This window comes from Hippocampus zosterae, chromosome 11, assembly GCF_025434085.1.
Source record: "Hippocampus zosterae strain Florida chromosome 11, ASM2543408v3, whole genome shotgun sequence".
In the NCBI taxonomy this organism is placed as follows: Eukaryota; Metazoa; Chordata; class Actinopteri; order Syngnathiformes; family Syngnathidae; genus Hippocampus; species Hippocampus zosterae.
Window position 1 is genome coordinate 15,425,094 of NC_067461.1, and position 18,074 is coordinate 15,443,167.

At 41.0% G+C, this 18,074-nt stretch overlaps 1 protein-coding gene and 1 long non-coding RNA gene across 2 annotated transcripts in view; one reads left to right on the top strand and one right to left on the bottom strand.

Moving 5' to 3' along the window:
* Window positions 1-5,350: 5,350 nt before the first annotated feature.
* The window catches only part of wdr11 (WD repeat domain 11), a 45,253-nt gene continuing 32,529 nt past the window's right edge, over window positions 5,351-18,074 (bottom strand). Inside the window, exons 20-29 of the mRNA XM_052080060.1 lie at window positions 17,841-17,949; window positions 17,024-17,086; window positions 16,799-16,864; window positions 14,936-15,116; window positions 11,824-11,919; window positions 10,542-10,707; window positions 10,138-10,235; window positions 8,236-8,381; window positions 7,808-7,879; window positions 5,351-7,468 (exon numbers count right to left, since the gene is read on the bottom strand). Of these exons, the coding sequence (XP_051936020.1) occupies window positions 7,261-7,468; window positions 7,808-7,879; window positions 8,236-8,381; window positions 10,138-10,235; window positions 10,542-10,707; window positions 11,824-11,919; window positions 14,936-15,116; window positions 16,799-16,864; window positions 17,024-17,086; window positions 17,841-17,949 (1,205 nt within the window). The 3' untranslated portion in view covers window positions 5,351-7,260. The remainder of the gene's footprint in view (window positions 7,469-7,807; window positions 7,880-8,235; window positions 8,382-10,137; window positions 10,236-10,541; window positions 10,708-11,823; window positions 11,920-14,935; window positions 15,117-16,798; window positions 16,865-17,023; window positions 17,087-17,840; window positions 17,950-18,074) is intronic.
* LOC127610226 (uncharacterized) lies at window positions 7,319-8,170 on the top strand. Its single transcript, XR_007964785.1, has 2 exons — window positions 7,319-7,468; window positions 7,808-8,170. It is a non-coding gene; the product is annotated as an uncharacterized LOC127610226 (long non-coding RNA).

Below are 18,074 nucleotides of genomic sequence, written 5' to 3' on the forward strand. Positions count from 1 at the left end.
ATTTTGACCGAGCCTCTGCCATGGAGGGTAACACACAACTAATTCAACATGACAATTAGTTATGACATGCGCGCTTGGTCATCACTGGCAGTAAATGTTCACATGACATTGCTTGTCCAATCAGTGCTGCGGGAAATTTAGTTTGCTTCGTAGTCAACGTGCGACTGTCGTGATAGTACATACAATAAAAAAAAAGTATACTTATCCCTTGAAATAGTAGTAACCGTTTTTAATAAATGTGTTTAAAAATAAATATATAATTTATATTAAAAAAATATATATATAATTAATATATATATTTACTTTTCATGAATGAAGGGTTCGGTGAATGTGCATATTAACTGGTTGGGTGCAGTACCTCTAAGAAGGTTAACAACCACTGACTGGGAGTAATAGTACATTTTTTATTTTTATGTTGACTTCTTCATATATTTGAAAAGCAGATATTTTTACTCTCTACTCACAGAATGTGCACACGACTTTTGCCATCTCAGACAGTATGTCTCGAATGCATGTAGCATTATACGTTGCTTTTCCGAAGACAGCATTGAGTGCCCACCTAAAGGGATGACATCTTGATTGTTTAAAACCATCAGCGGCCTCTCATTGTCATCTACTCTTTCATTCTGTTCTATGGACAGGCTTCTCACCTATTCACCTAGATTTATCACTTCCCTTTCATTGCTTTGTCACTTATCCTTTCATTTTGATGTGACACCTTTCCAGTTGGCTGGCATTTCTACTTCAGGGAACTCATGAAGGTGAAGGTCAGATGAGATGAGGCAAACTGGCGTATAAATTGCAGTTTTCGTGTGTGGATTCGGGAGTCAACACCAATTCTGAGCGTGCAGGGTGTCCGATTGTCGCTGTGATAGCGGATACTTGGCGCCAAAATGCACAAGTACAGCGACATGTTATGAAATGGGCCTGAAACCACTGGGTGATATTCTCAGGAAACTAAGCAGGCATCTCAGCCAGTCAGAAAGCATGCAGACACACTGGAATGTGAAGCTTTTCAAAAGAAATCAGGCAGAGATCCTGTGGTTGAGCCTGTAATTCTGAAGCATAAATGAAGAAAATGTTCACTGAATTTAAAAAAAAAAAAAAAAAAAGCTCAAGAATTTCACCCTGGAAATTCTAACAGTGTGATTTTTCAAATTATACAAGTCAGTGTACCAGCAATTTCAGCAAATTAAACTATTTCACAATCTTGAAACACACCTGCCACGGTATTAATGTCCAGCCTCGATCTTATTATTTCCGTTGATTATTTCAGTCGCGTTACTACTACCATATACCACATACCAAAAGACATACGTCTATTTCTCGGTCCTTTAGCGCCCTCTGGTGGCTCATTTTATACAGAGGCACATCCCGTTCCAACTGTGCCAGCTTTGATCCAAACATACAACTGCAATTTTACTCTCAGACCCTTACAATATATAGTGACAATTAATTTAAAAAGCAAATTGCTTAACATTGCTTCCATAAACCTTTTAGTTCTTCATTAGAAATTGTAATCATTTTCAGATATAACTTTGCTGCAGCATTTTTTGTTGTATTGATCTGGAGTATTGTGGGATCGCTTGGCACCTTAATTTGCTTTCTTTTAGTCTATGCAGTATATGCTCCATATTACTCTTTAAGCGTTATGTTTACTCTCGTTCCAGCGACTCTGTGGTTGATTCCTTGAATCGAGCAACGGATCATGGTGCTGATTTTATTTTGGCAGTGGAGCTGCTTACCCTCAGGAGCGCATGCACGCACATGCCGCTGCAAAAGAGACTCCCCAGTACTGAGCCTCGAGTCCCCCGCTCGACCCCTCTTCTCACAAACACAGGCCCCCAGTGTGTCCGGTCGTAGCCGGCAGAGAGGAAACACATATACTTTGCTTGACTAGAAACAATAACATAAAAGTCCATGAGAGAAACAGCAGGAAGGAGGCCAGGCGAGTGAGAGTGGATAACTGCGTGCAGACTAATAGTTCACTGGGCACACGTTCGTGAGTGGAGAGGTACATAGATAACTTCTGAGAAGCACACACACTCTATACATGCACATCTGCACAACCATCTCCACACGAAATGGGTCAGCTGCAGCAGGTATCCTTTACTTCCTCCGCTGGCCTCCATTGTGCATCAGAGAAAGGGAATACCTTGTCTCTGCTGAACTGGCCCGCGTCAGTCAAACTTGCAAGAGGCTATTTCCTTCATAATCGTAGCTGGGGAATCTGTGGCATGCATGTATTAGATTATGAAGACATTCACAGTTTGGCCATCAAGAAAATTGCTTCAATTTACGTTAGCAGCAGACAGCAAGCAGTCATTGATGAATGTGTCTGGACAAACATCTACTATACAATCTTATGAATCAATGAGGGCTCAGGCTACACATCTTAAACAATAATCACTATGGAGTTATTTTAATACATAATTTGAATCTGTGGGAATAGATTGGAGCAGTTTTTTTCTGCTCCTGGACTGACTGTGCTCCAATTTACCCAGCAAGATACAACAAGGAGTTTAGTATGAAGAACACAGATTGTGAACCAGGCCTCCTTCACATGCCGTATGCAGCGCAAATGTTGTACAAAGTCTTGCAAAGTGGTTATCAAAACAATGTTTTTCTTTCATCATGGCCAGTTGCATAAAGACTTTTTTTTTCTTGTAGTATGGAATTGATCTTTTTTCCCCTCTTCCGTCAATTTTATTACCACACATGCAAAGACCATTGTCAAAGTGCGGTTCAGGCCTTCAAAAGAGAGATTGTTACATCTGTAAATTGGCATACACATTAATTCATAACATAAGAGCATATTGAAGTGTGTCAGTACTGTGAGCACATTTTAGTGCCCGTGTTAACCTTCTGCCTGCTCTCTCATAACATAGTCAGTATAACATTCTCTTTCACATCTCCAACTGACACTGCAGTGACGGGGCTGGCGGCTGCATGCTTGCGACACAAAGCATCCATGATTGCATTCCCCCCTTTTCATGAAAAGCCTCGACCAAAGCGTGCACATGTGGAGGAAGACAGAAAAGAGTAGATCACAATCTTGAACAAAGATAGCTCACCCTGGGCTCAAATCATTACCTAGGAGTCGCTAAGAGTTTGTCATCGACTCGTAATGCTCCGGAGTTCCTGTTGTTCCCCGATGCAACCCAAGTCTAGACTCAAGGTCACAAATCTATTTCTCTCTCTCGCTCATGGCTCCCTGAAATCAGAGCAGCGTGGTGTTGTGAAACCACGGTCGACTGGCGTTCAACTAAACATAATCAGATAAAGCCGAGGGACTAAATACCTTTTATGCAAAACAATCTGTCACTGCCTCAGTGTGGTGGCTTACTGGTCTTACATTTAAAGGTCAAATATGTGGAAGAACTGGGAGATAAGGCTGTGGTCCTCAAACCAGGGAGAGGAATCAAATGAGATCAGGTCTGCTTCCATTTTTCAGGTGATGAGAGGTGATGCTTAGGTGACAGAAACTCACACTTCTTCCCTGCAGTGTGGTACAAAACATTCCAAAAAGGCAACGGAAGAATGAGACCTACTGGATCACAGTCGAGTAAAGGCAAGGAAAATATGCAAATGGGGAAAAACTGCAGTCAAGACGAACCAATAAATCCTAAATTAAGTCAATACTTGGTTATTTTACTGTCAGGGGGCCTCTCCCTGTATCAAATGCTCCAAAGAAACTGAGGAATGAACTGAGGGATAACCCTCAGCATGGAGGCTGTCAGTACGCAAGCTCACACCTGCCCACCTTTTATGGACATACAGTAAAGCTGTCTGTCTGTCAGCACCACACGATAACACACTCATGGGAACGGAGTGACCTGCTGCTCCTGGTTTTTTTTGTTTCCCCCCCTCCGCATGATGCTGCACACACAGGGGTGCTTAATATACTTACTGTCCAAAACATTAGGTACACTTTGAGGAGATCCATGTCATCCACTGACGTTCTGCTCTCCTCAGGTTGTTAAATACTTCCAACCTCCGAGGTCTTAATGTACCAAATGTGGTACTGAGCAAACCAAAATGTTCAACAAAAAGCCATTCATTTTTGCATCACTTGTCTGGGTTTACATGTGAGCTGGGGCCTCTCTCTCAACTGGTTGCCAAGCAAAAGCAGGGGGGGATGTAGATCAACATTTTTAGATCTTTAACTAGGCCAGCATTCATGTTTTTAAGAATATCAAAGCGAGACTGCAAATTGAAAAAAATATTCTATGCTTATCGTTACATTTTAAGAAAACTTTCCCTTTGTTTCTAATTAAATATAACTTGGAAGTCAACCAACATCAAGAAAAATATTCAACTTGAGTTATAGAAAATGTATTCAAAACAGTTCATGGCAAAACGTAGGGCTTTCTCCAGGCACTCCAGTTGCCTGCCACATTCCAAGACAATTTAAATTAGCTTCACTGATGACTGAAAAGTTTTCTTAGGTGTCGATACAAGTGTGAATGATTGTCTATATGTTTCCTGTGATGGCTGGCAATCACCAAAGATCAGCTGGGATTGGCTCTAGCTCACCAAAGACCCCAAAAGAGGATATATAGAAATGTATGCATGGATTGAGCTGGCATAGCTAATTTAGTGGCCCGTGAGAGTCCATACTTTGAGCAGCAGCTACTCTGCAGCTTTTTCTCAGCTCAGAATCAAATTGCATGTAATACTCCAACATAGTAAAACTAATTACACCGGCGGAGCAGATGTATCTTGGAGCAAACAAGGGCCAAACTGAAAGAGGCTGGATTCAGAAGGTGTTTGGCACAAGGTCGAAAAGTAAGGTTTTACAGCACAAGCAGTGTGGAAGGCTGAAGTAAGAGAGGTTGTTTGGGGACCTGCACTTGGGGCCAGCTAACTGGGTGGTAGGCAGCGTGCTCAAGAAGAGAAGAGAAATGCTATGTGGCACACTGCATACTGATGACGAAGTTGCAGCGGCCGGGTCGGCTCGTCGGTAGTTATTCATGGGACCGTTACAAAAGAAACAATCGAGTTATTTGTGTGGCCTTCAGTTTTGCACTGCTTTTATTCTCTTTGAGCTTTGCGGAGCAAAGAACAAAATGCATGTCACTGAATGAATAAATAAATGTGAGGGAAAGAGGAGGCCAGCTGTTGGCCCTCCTTTGGAGCAGAGATGTAATGAATGGCGGAAGCGGGTTGCGTAAGAACAGATTCACTTCAAGACTGTTTTACGAATGAATGGACATTTAACTATAGCTGAGCTGGAATTAAATAAAGTAACCGTGATAGGACTTAAAACAGTATAATAGGTCTTTGTGCCAAACCCAGATAAATTGCGCCCTCTAGTGCACATATTTTCAAGCACAGCGATAACAAGTACAACAATGTAAATACTCTTTTTATTGCCATTCATATAGGGGTATGTTTTCTTTGAATATTTATGCTTGTAGAATTCAAAACATCACGGTGTGATCATAAACTGACAATGATGGGGGGGAAGAATGTGTATACTCTATGATTATTGATTGCAATAAAGGAGGCATATGTACAGGACTTAACCTGACACATTATTTTGTGCTATACAAACAACAGCATGAGGCTACTAGAAGCCATGAAGTAATGTGTATGCGTGTCTTGCATGACAAAATTCAGAGCCGCAAAAAAAAAAATTGATGTACATTGATGGTACTGTGACCGGATACTAGCTCTTCCACATACTGTGCAGTGGATATAAAAAGTCTAGACACCCCTGTTCAAATGCCAGGTTCATGTGATATAAAAAATCATTTTGCCTAATAACCTGTACCACAATGCAAAAATAACACTGTAGAGGTGGGAGTAAAAAGTGAGATAATGTGGTTCTGCATGTGCATACACCCTTTTATAACTCAGGCTGTGGCTTCACGTTATGTGAGATTAACTTGACATTTGAACAATTGTATGTAGACTTTACATTCACTTATAGAAGTGGGAATTGTGAAATAGATACACAACAACATTTAGATGTCGATTGACACTGCCTGGTTACACAGTAGGGAACATCACTGACAGGTTTATGAAACACAGCAACACACGGACGGTCCCACACAAGACATTTCTGCCAGACTGCAGGACAGGTTGACACATCATATTGTGGATAAACAGACAAGGGCTGTCAATGCATTCACGTACAAATGGTTTTGAGCAGAGTGGTTCCTTGAAAGGGGAAAGTTGTCACCTACTTGCGCAGAGTAGGTGACAACTTTCTTTCAAGTATGCATCAGCAGGAGCAACATGGATTAAGTGCGCAAAAGCAATCCATCCAACACATGCTGAAAAGCTAATGCTGAAAGCAGCCATAGATGACTCAAGCACTCAATACAAATACCAAGCTAAACACTTTGCCTCTTATTGTTTGTGTGGGAATATACAGTTAATACCACAAATTATTCTTTTCAGAGCCAATTTTACTTTAAAAGGATTTTTATTTGTTGAAAGGGAATTTTCTTGGTTGGGGAAACAAAACAAAACATATCACGAGTCAAGATAAGCCACATTAAACAAATGGATGGATGGTAAATACAATAAAATCATTTTTGTTCAAATTATTCATATGGCCATATTTTTTAGAAAATGCAAAAATTAATTTCAACTGAAAATTGGGCCACGTTATGGATATTTTTGGGATGCATTGTACATACAAGTGTCTGACAGGAATGGATTGTGCGTATCTGGGATTTGGTCATTTACTATTAAACCTCTTTAAGCATTGAGGTGCTCAGCGCTTGGAATGCTACTGCAAATGATTATTCTTTAAAGAACAATTAAGAGTGCGATGCTTTGGAATTCAGTGATGGAGAAGGTTAATGGTGAGAGCAACCTTTCAAGGCAGTGCAAACTTAACATGCAATAAAGAGGGGAAAATGTAGCATCTCACTGCATCACAGTAGTAGAACAGCAAAATACATTTTATCCCTCAAATGTATTTAACACAGGCACACGTAATACCCCACCATATTAAAAATTCAATTCAACAGACATCAAGTCAACAACAATGCGCAATACGTCAATTGTTGGGAAGATTAAATCTTTTGAAGAAGTAACATGCAAACACAACTGTCAACAGACACGATGGTCCCACCATCACAACAAAAACATTACGAAATGCCAAATTCGCCATAGCCACAAGACGATGAATGAACTGACAAATGACACAATGGGACTCTTCATCTCTCACCATTGTCTCATGACAAAGAGATAACAACAGAGTTCCCCGGTCAAGGTTGATGCTCAGTAGTTGGGGTCCACTCATCATGAAGAGTCAGTCGTCACCTTGGCCTCGTCACTGTCAATCGCGACCTCATGTCCTGCTCCCTCCCCCTTGAACAGATCCTCCAACAGCTGCTCGCCTGCGGTGCCGGCCCGCGACGCCCACAGAGCAGCTCCCTCTCGTAGGCCAAGTGAGCGCAGCAGCCGCGCATAGTCCAAAAATGCGGTCTCTATGAGTTTATGTGCAAATGTTAGGTCAAGGAGAACTTGTAAAAGGAGCTACAGTAAGCACACGTGATCCGAATAGCGGAAAGCAGGGAGGTTCGGCGACTGTGCAATCTCGATGCGCAGGATTTTACATTTATTTTTGTACAAATGACTTTATCCCTCAAATAAACCAACTAAGGGAAATCAAAGTATAATAAAAACAGAATTAATTCATAAATCAAGTTCCTTTGTTGAGAAGTAATTATGTTTGCTTAGCTCTGTCTGCATGCCTACAACAGAGATGGGCAAGCAGCAGTAAGACCACATCCATCAGTGGCCCTTGAAACAGTGTAATGGATTTTCAAAAAGGATATTAGATGAGTCGTTGGCCTCCATGACCCCGTATTTCAGGCAGGCTTCGATAAAGAGAGCGGCACTGTCAAAGTGCCTTGTACTGACAGCAAAGTGGATGGAGGAGAAGACAGACATGCAATTGTCAGAAAGCAGCACGAAACCTGATTTGATGTGAGTGACCCTACAGCATACGTGAGATACATGTCTCCTGAATGTCTTTCAAAATGTAAGGCACCATTAAAGGGGACGCTATGAAGAAAACAGATAAATTTTGAGACTAAAGACAAACGTCCATGACATGCAGTACTATGAGATATGCGAACAACATGAAGTGACTTCAGTGAATTATAAAATCAGAAAAAATAACAAGTGAAAAGTGAGAGTTGTGCATGTTATGTCAAAACTTCAACCTTATAGTGACATCATAATAAGCTCACGATAAAGCCAATGTCATACCTGTGTAGCATCTCTCCAACTTTGTAAAAGCAGCCCAGGGAAAGCAGCACCAGGATGGCTTTGGATTTCTGGTTGACCTGTGGGGAGCACAGATGCTCCGCCCATCGCTTCAGCACATCTGAACTCTCCGCTGGGTTCAGACGCACCTGACAAAAGAGCCACGTATATGGCGGACATATTCAAACAGTGCAGCTATGTAACAGACACACGCTCTGTAAAATGTCAGTTAACATCATGACTAAAGTAGTCCTGTATACCGCACGCACTGTATGTACAATGCTTGTGATACATTCTGGATCAGCACACAATTGTGCACCTTTATGGATAACCTCTTTTCTGCATTACGATGCATGCATTATTCAGCGAAGAGTTAAGAAACATGTGCTAAGATGCTGATACAACAAAATCTTAATGGCCCCTCCTCTCCACGAGGCTTTGAGGGAATCAGGAAGGCAATAGTTTGTGCGGAATTCTACCCACAAAGAGCCACGAATTCATAGATAATAAAAGGCACCCCAAAGAAGCTAAATGCATTTTAATGAAGACAGGCAAACAATTAATCCATCCATTTTCTAGACCGCTTAGCCTGTTCAGAGCGGAACTGTGCGGAAGTCAGGCGAGTGAACTACAAACGCTACTGTTCCCCTGCATATCGGCACCTTCTAAAATCACCCGTTTAAATTTTTTAACCTTTAGTATTTTCTAAAAACGTAGTTAATTGCTGTTATTGTGCTCAGTCAAAAGTCCGTTCTAATACAAAAGAATTGCTTTGGCAGCATCTTGTGGAATTGTGTTGCCATGAAACTCCATTGAAGTATGAAGAAGAGCTTAAGTTGGACAAGCCAGGCCCTCGTCTAACTGAAAAATAGTGCATTGCCAACATGTAATGTCATGAAAAGGCAATTATAGACCTTTTCGGGGAGGGGGTCAATTACACACGGATTGTCACTATTCAGTCTCTATACCCCTTTAATACAAAAACAGTACAATAATAGAGAAACCAATCTTTTTTGCCGTTTTTGTGTGCGGGCTAGAGCTGTTCAAGTGATGCTGTGGCACCCTCTTATTGAATCATGGTGCCAAGGAGCTACTGTATGCCAAAGTGAGGTGAGGTGCTTCTTTTGGACAAAAGCAGTGCTTCACTGCCATCTTGTACCACCTTGGTGCCAAGGAACTACATTGAAGTAAATTGAGGATCTTAATTTAAACAAAAGTGGTTGCATGAGATGCTTGTTGCATCTATGAGCAATTTTGAACCTTTTAGGGGGGCACCAATTTCCTGCAGACTTTCACCAATCGTGGCAGAGTTCCTGTTCCTATCCCCCTTTAGTGGCAGGGTAACAATGTAATGTTATATTAATAGGTCATTGACAGTGTCAATTGTCAAGTAGCATTGTATACATCTTTTTAGATTCAGGATGTGTCCGAATTTTCAGTGCCAGGTAGATTGAGTAACAGAAACTGAAGTGGTGACAACTAACATTCAATGTTGGGAGTGCTCTTAATAGAGCACTCCCAAAGATGCAAAGATGCAAAGATGCATCGCAACAGGGACTCATTTTGCTTGCATCTATCCAGGAGCATGGGCTTCCATTCCTAATTCATTATATTGCGGTTTGCCATTAAACTGACAGAAAACCTCCAGGATGTTCTTAGATGAGTAAACCTTTTCTGGTCTGACTACATTGCAGACCTACACATGGAAAAGACACAATAATAAATTCACAAGTATCATAAATCGAATGGAAATAATTGTTGTGAATGCTGCGGGGCTATCAACATTCATCCCATCCAACATCTAATCATATCCCCCTGGACAAAACTAAACAAACACACAAATAACTCCCCATGCCCCAAGAAAGTATTTGATACTTGTTGATGGACACACTGCTACTGAGTTACCTTGGCAAGCCAGGCAGCGCGGTTCCACTCCCCGTAGGTCTGCAGGTAGCGGCAAGCATCCGCAGCCTTGTCAATCAAACAAAGCAGCTGCACCCCCTCTGGTAGTAAAACAGCGGGATGCAAAGTTGCAATGTGATAACGAGTGACAAAAACACACATCAATTCATTTCGACACTGTAAATCTGCCATACTCTCAATACTCCTATCTACTTGGATGAGATCCAACAAGGATGTTGTGTGTGAGTGTTTCGTATTAGAGACACCACTACAGTGATGAATCTCGAGCAATTGCAAGCCTGGAGTTTTCCTGATTCAATTTAAGAAAAGCAAACCTTGGCAGACAGGCATGCACCCCTTCAAAGTAAAAAGTAAAGTAAAAGTCGCTGTGAGCGGTCAAACCATACCTGCTAACTTGCCATTGGCGATCATGTTAGTGGCTACAAGTTTGATGGTGGACTGGGAGGGACCGGAGGAGGTGATGGTGGTCACCAGGCAGGCCTTTAGGGAATCACAGTAGTAGCTGGGATTGTCTGCGCTCGTCTCCAACAATAATTGGACAGCACGGTCCGTCTGAAAGCAAGATCGAAGTACAATAGAAGGTAATGATTGAGGTATAGAGGATGGCAACAGCAGCCCGAAAAACGCAGAAAGTAATGACCAAACTGTAGGGGTATTATATTTATTATCACCCTTTTTATCCGGTGGCCATAAAGACTTTGCGCTCGTGTCAGAGCTGACTGACCTCTGCCTTTCTGCCTAGATAGGAGCGACACATCCAATACAAAGCCTGCTGATTGCAGCCTGCGATTACAAAAGGAACAGTGACATTGGGAGGTGACTACAATCCCCACGGCCAGAGTTCCTAAAGAGGAATGAGGGAGCTGTTATCCTCCATCTTGCCTCATTTGGCCTATAACATAAAGCAAAAATGGCTAACCGAACGAGCCACAAAACGTCCTGCCACAAATGGGTGTGAACACTACCATGGCAACAGTAATCGAACATGCCCAGCCACAATATTACCATATGTACAGTGCAATACTTTGTTGAGCTCATTTTGATACACGAGGAACAAAATACTTGGAACAGCTGATAGTCTCAAGTGAGCATTTATGGAGTAAGCTTTATAAAGGCAAACATCTGGGATTGGTTGTCAACTAGGTAAGGGCATAATACCCTGCCTCGTGAGGATTAGCAGGTCTGAAAATGCATTAATGGAAGGCAGTTTAAACAACGCTTGCATTGATCTCATTATTTTGTACAGTATATGTCAATGACAAATGAGGTGTCAATTGGTCACTTCTTCATTTCGTTCACTGTATGTAGGGCAACCAAATGATTTATAGCGTAATTTCAGTAATGGCCATTTGAATTATCTTTTTCATGTGTTGACAACAGAGACATGTTTTGATTTTACTTGTTGTAGCCCTTTCATGCACCCTATAACCTGTTAACATGTCCACTGTAGTCATTGCTGTCCCTGAGAGAGTTAATGTGTGTCACTGCTCCAAATGTGTTTTGAGCCCCTGAAAATTGAGGCACTGGCTCTGCTTCCTTAAGAGTTTTGCGAAACCATTTCACTGTGGTGTTGTATCAACACAAATATAAATATATATATACAAATTCAAAATACTTATTGGCCCTTGAGGGATGCTGGAAGACTTTCAATGGTCGTGGATTACTTACCTGACCCAGAAGGAGGAGCTGGTCAGCACATTTCTTAGTATGCTCATAACTGGTGCGCTTCACTTCCTGCAGGTGAACACGATCCAACTGGAATTTCTGTAAAGAAATGAAGGTTATGAAGATGAAAGATCAGTGTCAGCAAGTCATCGCGTGGATGGAAAACCATTCATATAGGACGGGGCATCACTAGTGATTAGGAAGATCTAATATGTAAATACAACTATACAGATGTGAATACCGCATAGAGATAATTTCGGGTTAATTATGAAGGCTGTAAAATATTCAGGAGTTGCTCATGTTTCTCAGTGCTGCAGTCCTGAAAAATTTATCTAATTTAGGGATATACTTTATTATTATTTTTTTAACAGTAGAACAAAGATTTCAAAGTCAGAAAGCTCTTTGTTTATGTGGGAATAACAGGAAAAATAGAAGACAGAGAGATAGACACAAATTATGTTTACTGAAAACGTTTTTTCTGCATGTAATTAGGCTCAATTCTTCGGTGAGTCAAAGCCACGGACATCAATCAACTGTGTTTTAAAGCTTTGGAACTGTGTGCACTCCGTTGGAGGCTTAGATATTAGTCATTACAGCCAGGCTGCCGCCAATGCGGCTGTCTTATGACAACACAAGCCAAGTGCAGCTACAGAACGACTGGGTGGTTCTTTCAAAGCCTTCTATTTATGCTCTCTGTGTGGCCCATTATTAAGACAGAAGTAGAAACTTTCATTAAAACAAAATCATGCATCATCTTTTTGTAAGTCATGGTGCCGATGATGGAGTTACAGAAAGACCCTTTCCAGCGGAAATTAGAAAGTCACATTTCCATTACTCTAATGCCATCTCAAAGATATTTCTCTTAATTTGTTCATCTTCCGGGGCATGATAAAAATAAAATGATTTACATATTTATCCCACAGTTCGAAGGTTCTGTGTTCAAATCTGAGCTCTGGCCTTTCTGTGTAGAGTTTGAATGTTATCCACATGCGTTTGTGGGTTTTCTTCCAAATTCCGAAATCATGGATCAGGTTCATCAAAGAATGTAATTAATAAGTGAGTGCCGTACTACACCTCTTGCCCCAAATCATCTCGGATCGGCTTCAACTCACAGTGATACTAAGATTAAGTGGTATAGAGGATCTTGCTGCAGGGAAATAGAGTGCATATTGAAGTTTTTCCCTTAATCTTTTATCTATTTCTTACTATCTATTTGGGAGGAAGAGTTAAATACTAGGGCGGCCCGGTAGTCCAGTGGTTAGCACGTCGGCTTCACAGTGCAGAGGTACCGGGTTCGATTCCAGCTCCGGCCTCCCTGTGTGGAGTTTGCATGTTCTCCCCGGGCCTGCGTGGGTTTTCTCCGGGTGCTCCGGTTTCCTCCCACATTCCAAAAACATGCGTGGTAGGCTGATTGAACACTCTAAATTGTGAGTTGTGAGCTGGCAACCGATTCGGGGTGTCCCCCGCCTACTGCCCAGAGACAGCTGGGATAGGCTCCGGCACCCCCCGCGACCCTAGTGAGGATCAAGCGGCTCGGGAGATGAATGAATGAATGAGTTAAATACTTTCACCTATTACCTCCCTTCCTTTATTTGTCTGAACAAAAACAAAGAAACATTTCATATCAGCCTGTAATTTAAGTGAAGGCAATCCAATCGTTTTAACATTGGAATGTTAATTAAGTGCTGAATCTCTCCCTTCATTCAGAATCGAAGCAAATGTCTCCTCGCGAAGTGTTTTGTTTAAATATGCCAACCAGGAATGAATTGTCATCTTCAATCTTTTTTTTTCTCAGGATTCTTTGAGCGAATGGGTTGAATGTTGAATAATAATTATATAAAAACAGATTCTAAAAACATTATTACTCACCAAGTGCTTCAGACCTGAAAGCAACAAGAGGTAATAATTTTGGCAAACAAAAGTCGCATTAAGTGCATTCGCGGAGTTTTCGTTCTTTTGTAAATGTGCTCGACTAGTGCGGATGGAAGGGCACATGTGCACCTTTGTGCGCCATTGTGGAAGTGAACGCTCCCAACTTATACCCTTTAAATTCAGCACAGAGAGAGGACCGTGGTTTACATGTACATGGAGGAAGGACACGCTGGAATCAATGCAGCGGCTTGGTGCCTGCAAAATGCATTCATACTAAAAGATCTCCACTGCAGATGATGCAAAGTGGGCTGAGGATTGGATGGACACCTGGAGACCACCTTCCACCCATGAACATGTGGCAATGTGTGACAATCACCAAATTGCCAGATGCGCTGGGGGCGTGCAATCAAACATGCCGAAACGCCTATCAAGGCATAGCACAATCCACCAAAGTCACAAACAAGGTAAATTAGACTTGCCCCGACATAAAAAAGGTGTGCCAGTTTTTAAACACCGGATGTGTTTTTTTTAACTTCATTTTTTTTTGGCCTGGACTCATACATGTTTTTTTTTCCATTATTTTATATTTTACACTGTACATATGCGAGTACAGCTGGAAGTTGGTTTATAAAAGGTGCCATCTGCTGTATCAAAGCAGCCCCAGGCATTTCAGCGTAATATCAGCCTCACTGCTTCTGTGAGGACCCATCCGTTTCTGGGCAAAGACCACACCTGGAGTTGGGTCTGTTTCAAATCAGATAGTCGTCATCTCATTAAATTCAAGAGCTTTGATGTGGGAGTGTGCATGCGTCTTGTTGGGACAAGTATTTCAACCAGAAGTGGGTTCTTTCAGCCTAAAGTGGATGCACACGTACTTTGCTTGTGAACAGTTAGCCAGCTATTGAGTTTTAAATCAACTGTTCAGCATTATGGTCAATGAAGCCCATCTTAAAGTTCAACACCTGTCATAGGCTTCTCCGTCATTCTGTAACACATGGCAAAACATGAAGAGTGTGTGTTTGCCCCAGAGATTTAGTTTAGCTTTACAATGCCGCTGATCCCTCCCAATGTGGATGATTTATTTTGTTTGATGCCGATAGGCGCAATAACAAACCTGGATTCTACATTTGGATCTTGAATAAGCAATTTTAAATGAACAAGTAAGACTTTTTGACGTTCAGGAGTTTCTTGACAATCTTTTGTCAAACCAAAAAAAGGGAGATTCTGAGCTCTTCTCACTGACCTGGAAATAGGAGCTCTCACAAAGCATGTCGTGGCAGATGTCCAGGTGATTCTGAGGCGACTGCTGAGCTAATTCACTTTGAATCTCACCCTCCACACTGAGGTGATGAGCCTGGGCAAATGACTGGAGGTAGTGTGAAGCCACTGTCCAAAAGTGAAGGTCAGACTCATCTCCGAACAACCTGCAGGGTGCCACATGACCACCTCCGTCAAAATCAACATATTAATGGTTTGTTTTTGTAATATCAGCTTTCTAATGATCATACTTCTTGCATCTTTCAGCACACATTTTTCCAATCTCACCATCTCTCTGCCCAACCACATCATCCTGTTATTTTTCTCATCATTTACCACTCTGAGCCTCCTTTAGCAATTCTGCACAGACACATAGCTGTTGCTAGGTTACCGAGCCACATTAACAGTGGCATGATATCTCAGGATGGCCAGATGCAGAGACATTACAGATTCATGAGCTCTATGATCGCATTCTCATTATTTTCTCGCCAAAAGTGTCCTTCATTCTCCCCAAATAAATTGCAACCAAGACAGATAGAATTGCTCTAGATTTGCTGGGAAAATTTTGAACTAGAATACAGCAACCAATGTTGTCAACACTGGTCATCATGTCGTGTTTTTTTTGTTGTCGGTTTTTTTTTTTGGTCATGATGCAAGACAATTTGCAATTCAACAAAACACATTGTGGAGAATTACAATGAACTAACTGTCAGGGTGCCTCATTTGATTATAATAATGTTGTCAATTAACTGATTAGCAAGTTTTCTGGAATTCATTGTTGCTCGTGCTCTGAAGCAATTCGTGCAAAAATGGGAGTGCACGGTCTGGCTGCATCCAGCAAAAGGGTTGTCGATTCTAAGAACATGTATGTGGTCTGAAGAGAATGCTGTCATCAATTTACAATAATTGTCAAGAAAAATGTTTCTTGGAAGGAGGATATACTGTATATGGAAAAAAACACATCTGAGTACGTTGCCATCAACTTATGATACGCTGCAACAACCGTAAGTTAGCATTGGTTACTCTTTTCATGACCTTTTATGTAGCAACCATTTTGACATAGAAGACGAGAAAATTGTATGATGGATACAGCTGGAAAAAACACGAAATACATTTCTACCAAATTCTTCTTTTTTATGCATAGGCCAAGAAATAACCCTTTCAATTACTAGTACATTATTTTCACCATTTCAGTCCACCCCCCAGAAACATAATGGCACCCTCACCATCAAATCAACCATTCTCCATGACTCAGGCAGTAGGATGAAAACTAACAGAGATGGGCAAATAAGTTCAAAATAGAGACACTCCATGAATGCAATTCACAGTTCTGCCTTTGGCAGAGGTCCTGGCATCAATGAATGAGCCAACCGAATTATAATTAGATATTGTCATCTAATGGTGTCAAAGACTTATGCACAGTACTGTATCGAGATTTGCAACACCAATTGATGAACAATTGACCCCCCCCCCCCTCCACACACACACAGACTACCAAGGTAATGCAAATATTGATTTCAATTTGCAAATTACTATATGTTAGAGTCTTTGCAAACGTCAATCATAGGATACCATAAGGGTACATTTAACAAAATGATTTCGTCGTATCCTTTCCAAAATAGAAATAATAACTACATTATATGAACTGAAAGATGCTTAACACAATTAAAAAAAAAAAAAAAAACAACAACAACAAAAAACACTGTAAAACATAATGACAGACAATGACACTGTGTTTTTTAAAATCAAGTGTACTAAAACTAGAAATGCTGCTATGGAATGTTTAAAAATACAAAAAAGTTGGAAAAGCCTCAAGAAGCGAGGAAAATGCATGCTGACAGCAACTCACCGTGAGACCAAAAGGCAGCGCTGCAGCAGACTGAGCTCTGGGTCCTGGAGCACACACTTCATGTCACTGGGGATACAACCAGAGATACACAGTAACACCAGAGCAATCTACATATATGTCGGCATGGCAATCCTCAGCAAGAGTATTGTTGTATTTCTTATAATAGTCATAGAAAATGACCTACACGTTCACTGCTTCTAAAGACAAAGCAAAGCAAACACGTACTTTGACAAAGAATTGAGCTGCTCCTGGATCAGACCTTTTATCTCATCTTTCTCACTGTAGTCTCTGCAAAGGCAAACAAAGTGGTGTCCATTGGTTGCTGAACTGAAATCCAACTTGAACTTGCAGATTACATCTGTGGTGAGTAAATATTATTTCTTAATACGGTATATAAAGTACAGTGGAACCTCTGGTAACTAATCTCTCTTTTAATGAACAATTCAGATTAGGAAACACATTTTCTTAGAAAAATGACCTCGATTGATATATTGTTTTCAATTTACAAACGATTCTTCTCACGCTATATAACCATCATTGGCAATGTGCATAAGGCGGAAACCATTGCATATAAAGGCGGAGGTTGCTGTTTTTATATTTGTTTGTTTAAAAAAAACACACACACATTTTGCAATTATTTTTGTTGTTTCTATACATTTTTTGTACTATCATGGCAAGACCAAAAATTGTGATGCAGGTAATTTTGGTTATGATAATCTTGACATGGAATTATCAAATCACTCAGCAGTGATACTGGTGTTATGGCTGGGAGCAAGAATAAAAGCAAGGACATTATTAGTTGCACATTTTTGTTTCCTCGCAAAACCTAATTTACATGCCACAATTTGAAAAGTTACCTAATATTTGTTTTGAAGAACATTCGTGCTTGAAAATCTAACATTTGTAGGTCTCTTCTGGATGCCACAGTTCAAATATCTATGTTTGTAAGTACAGTATGTATGTTCTAAAGTCAGATTTAGGGGAATAAGTACGATCTATTCTTGCTTGAGATACATGCGCCGAAACAAATTCTTACACTTACACTTGTGTAATGTCCATCGTGAAGGTTCCCGACCACGGCTGCAGGAGGAGGAAAGCCTTGAGAGTGAGGGCAGCTCGGGGTAGCAGCAGATAGGGGCACCACACTGAATCTGGACAAATTGGTCACAGAGCACACAGAAAGAAATTGTCTTGAAGAGCAGAACTACAACACGACAATTTCAAATGAAAAGGAACAAATTCTATTTTTATCTGTCTTTTACATGATTAATTTTCA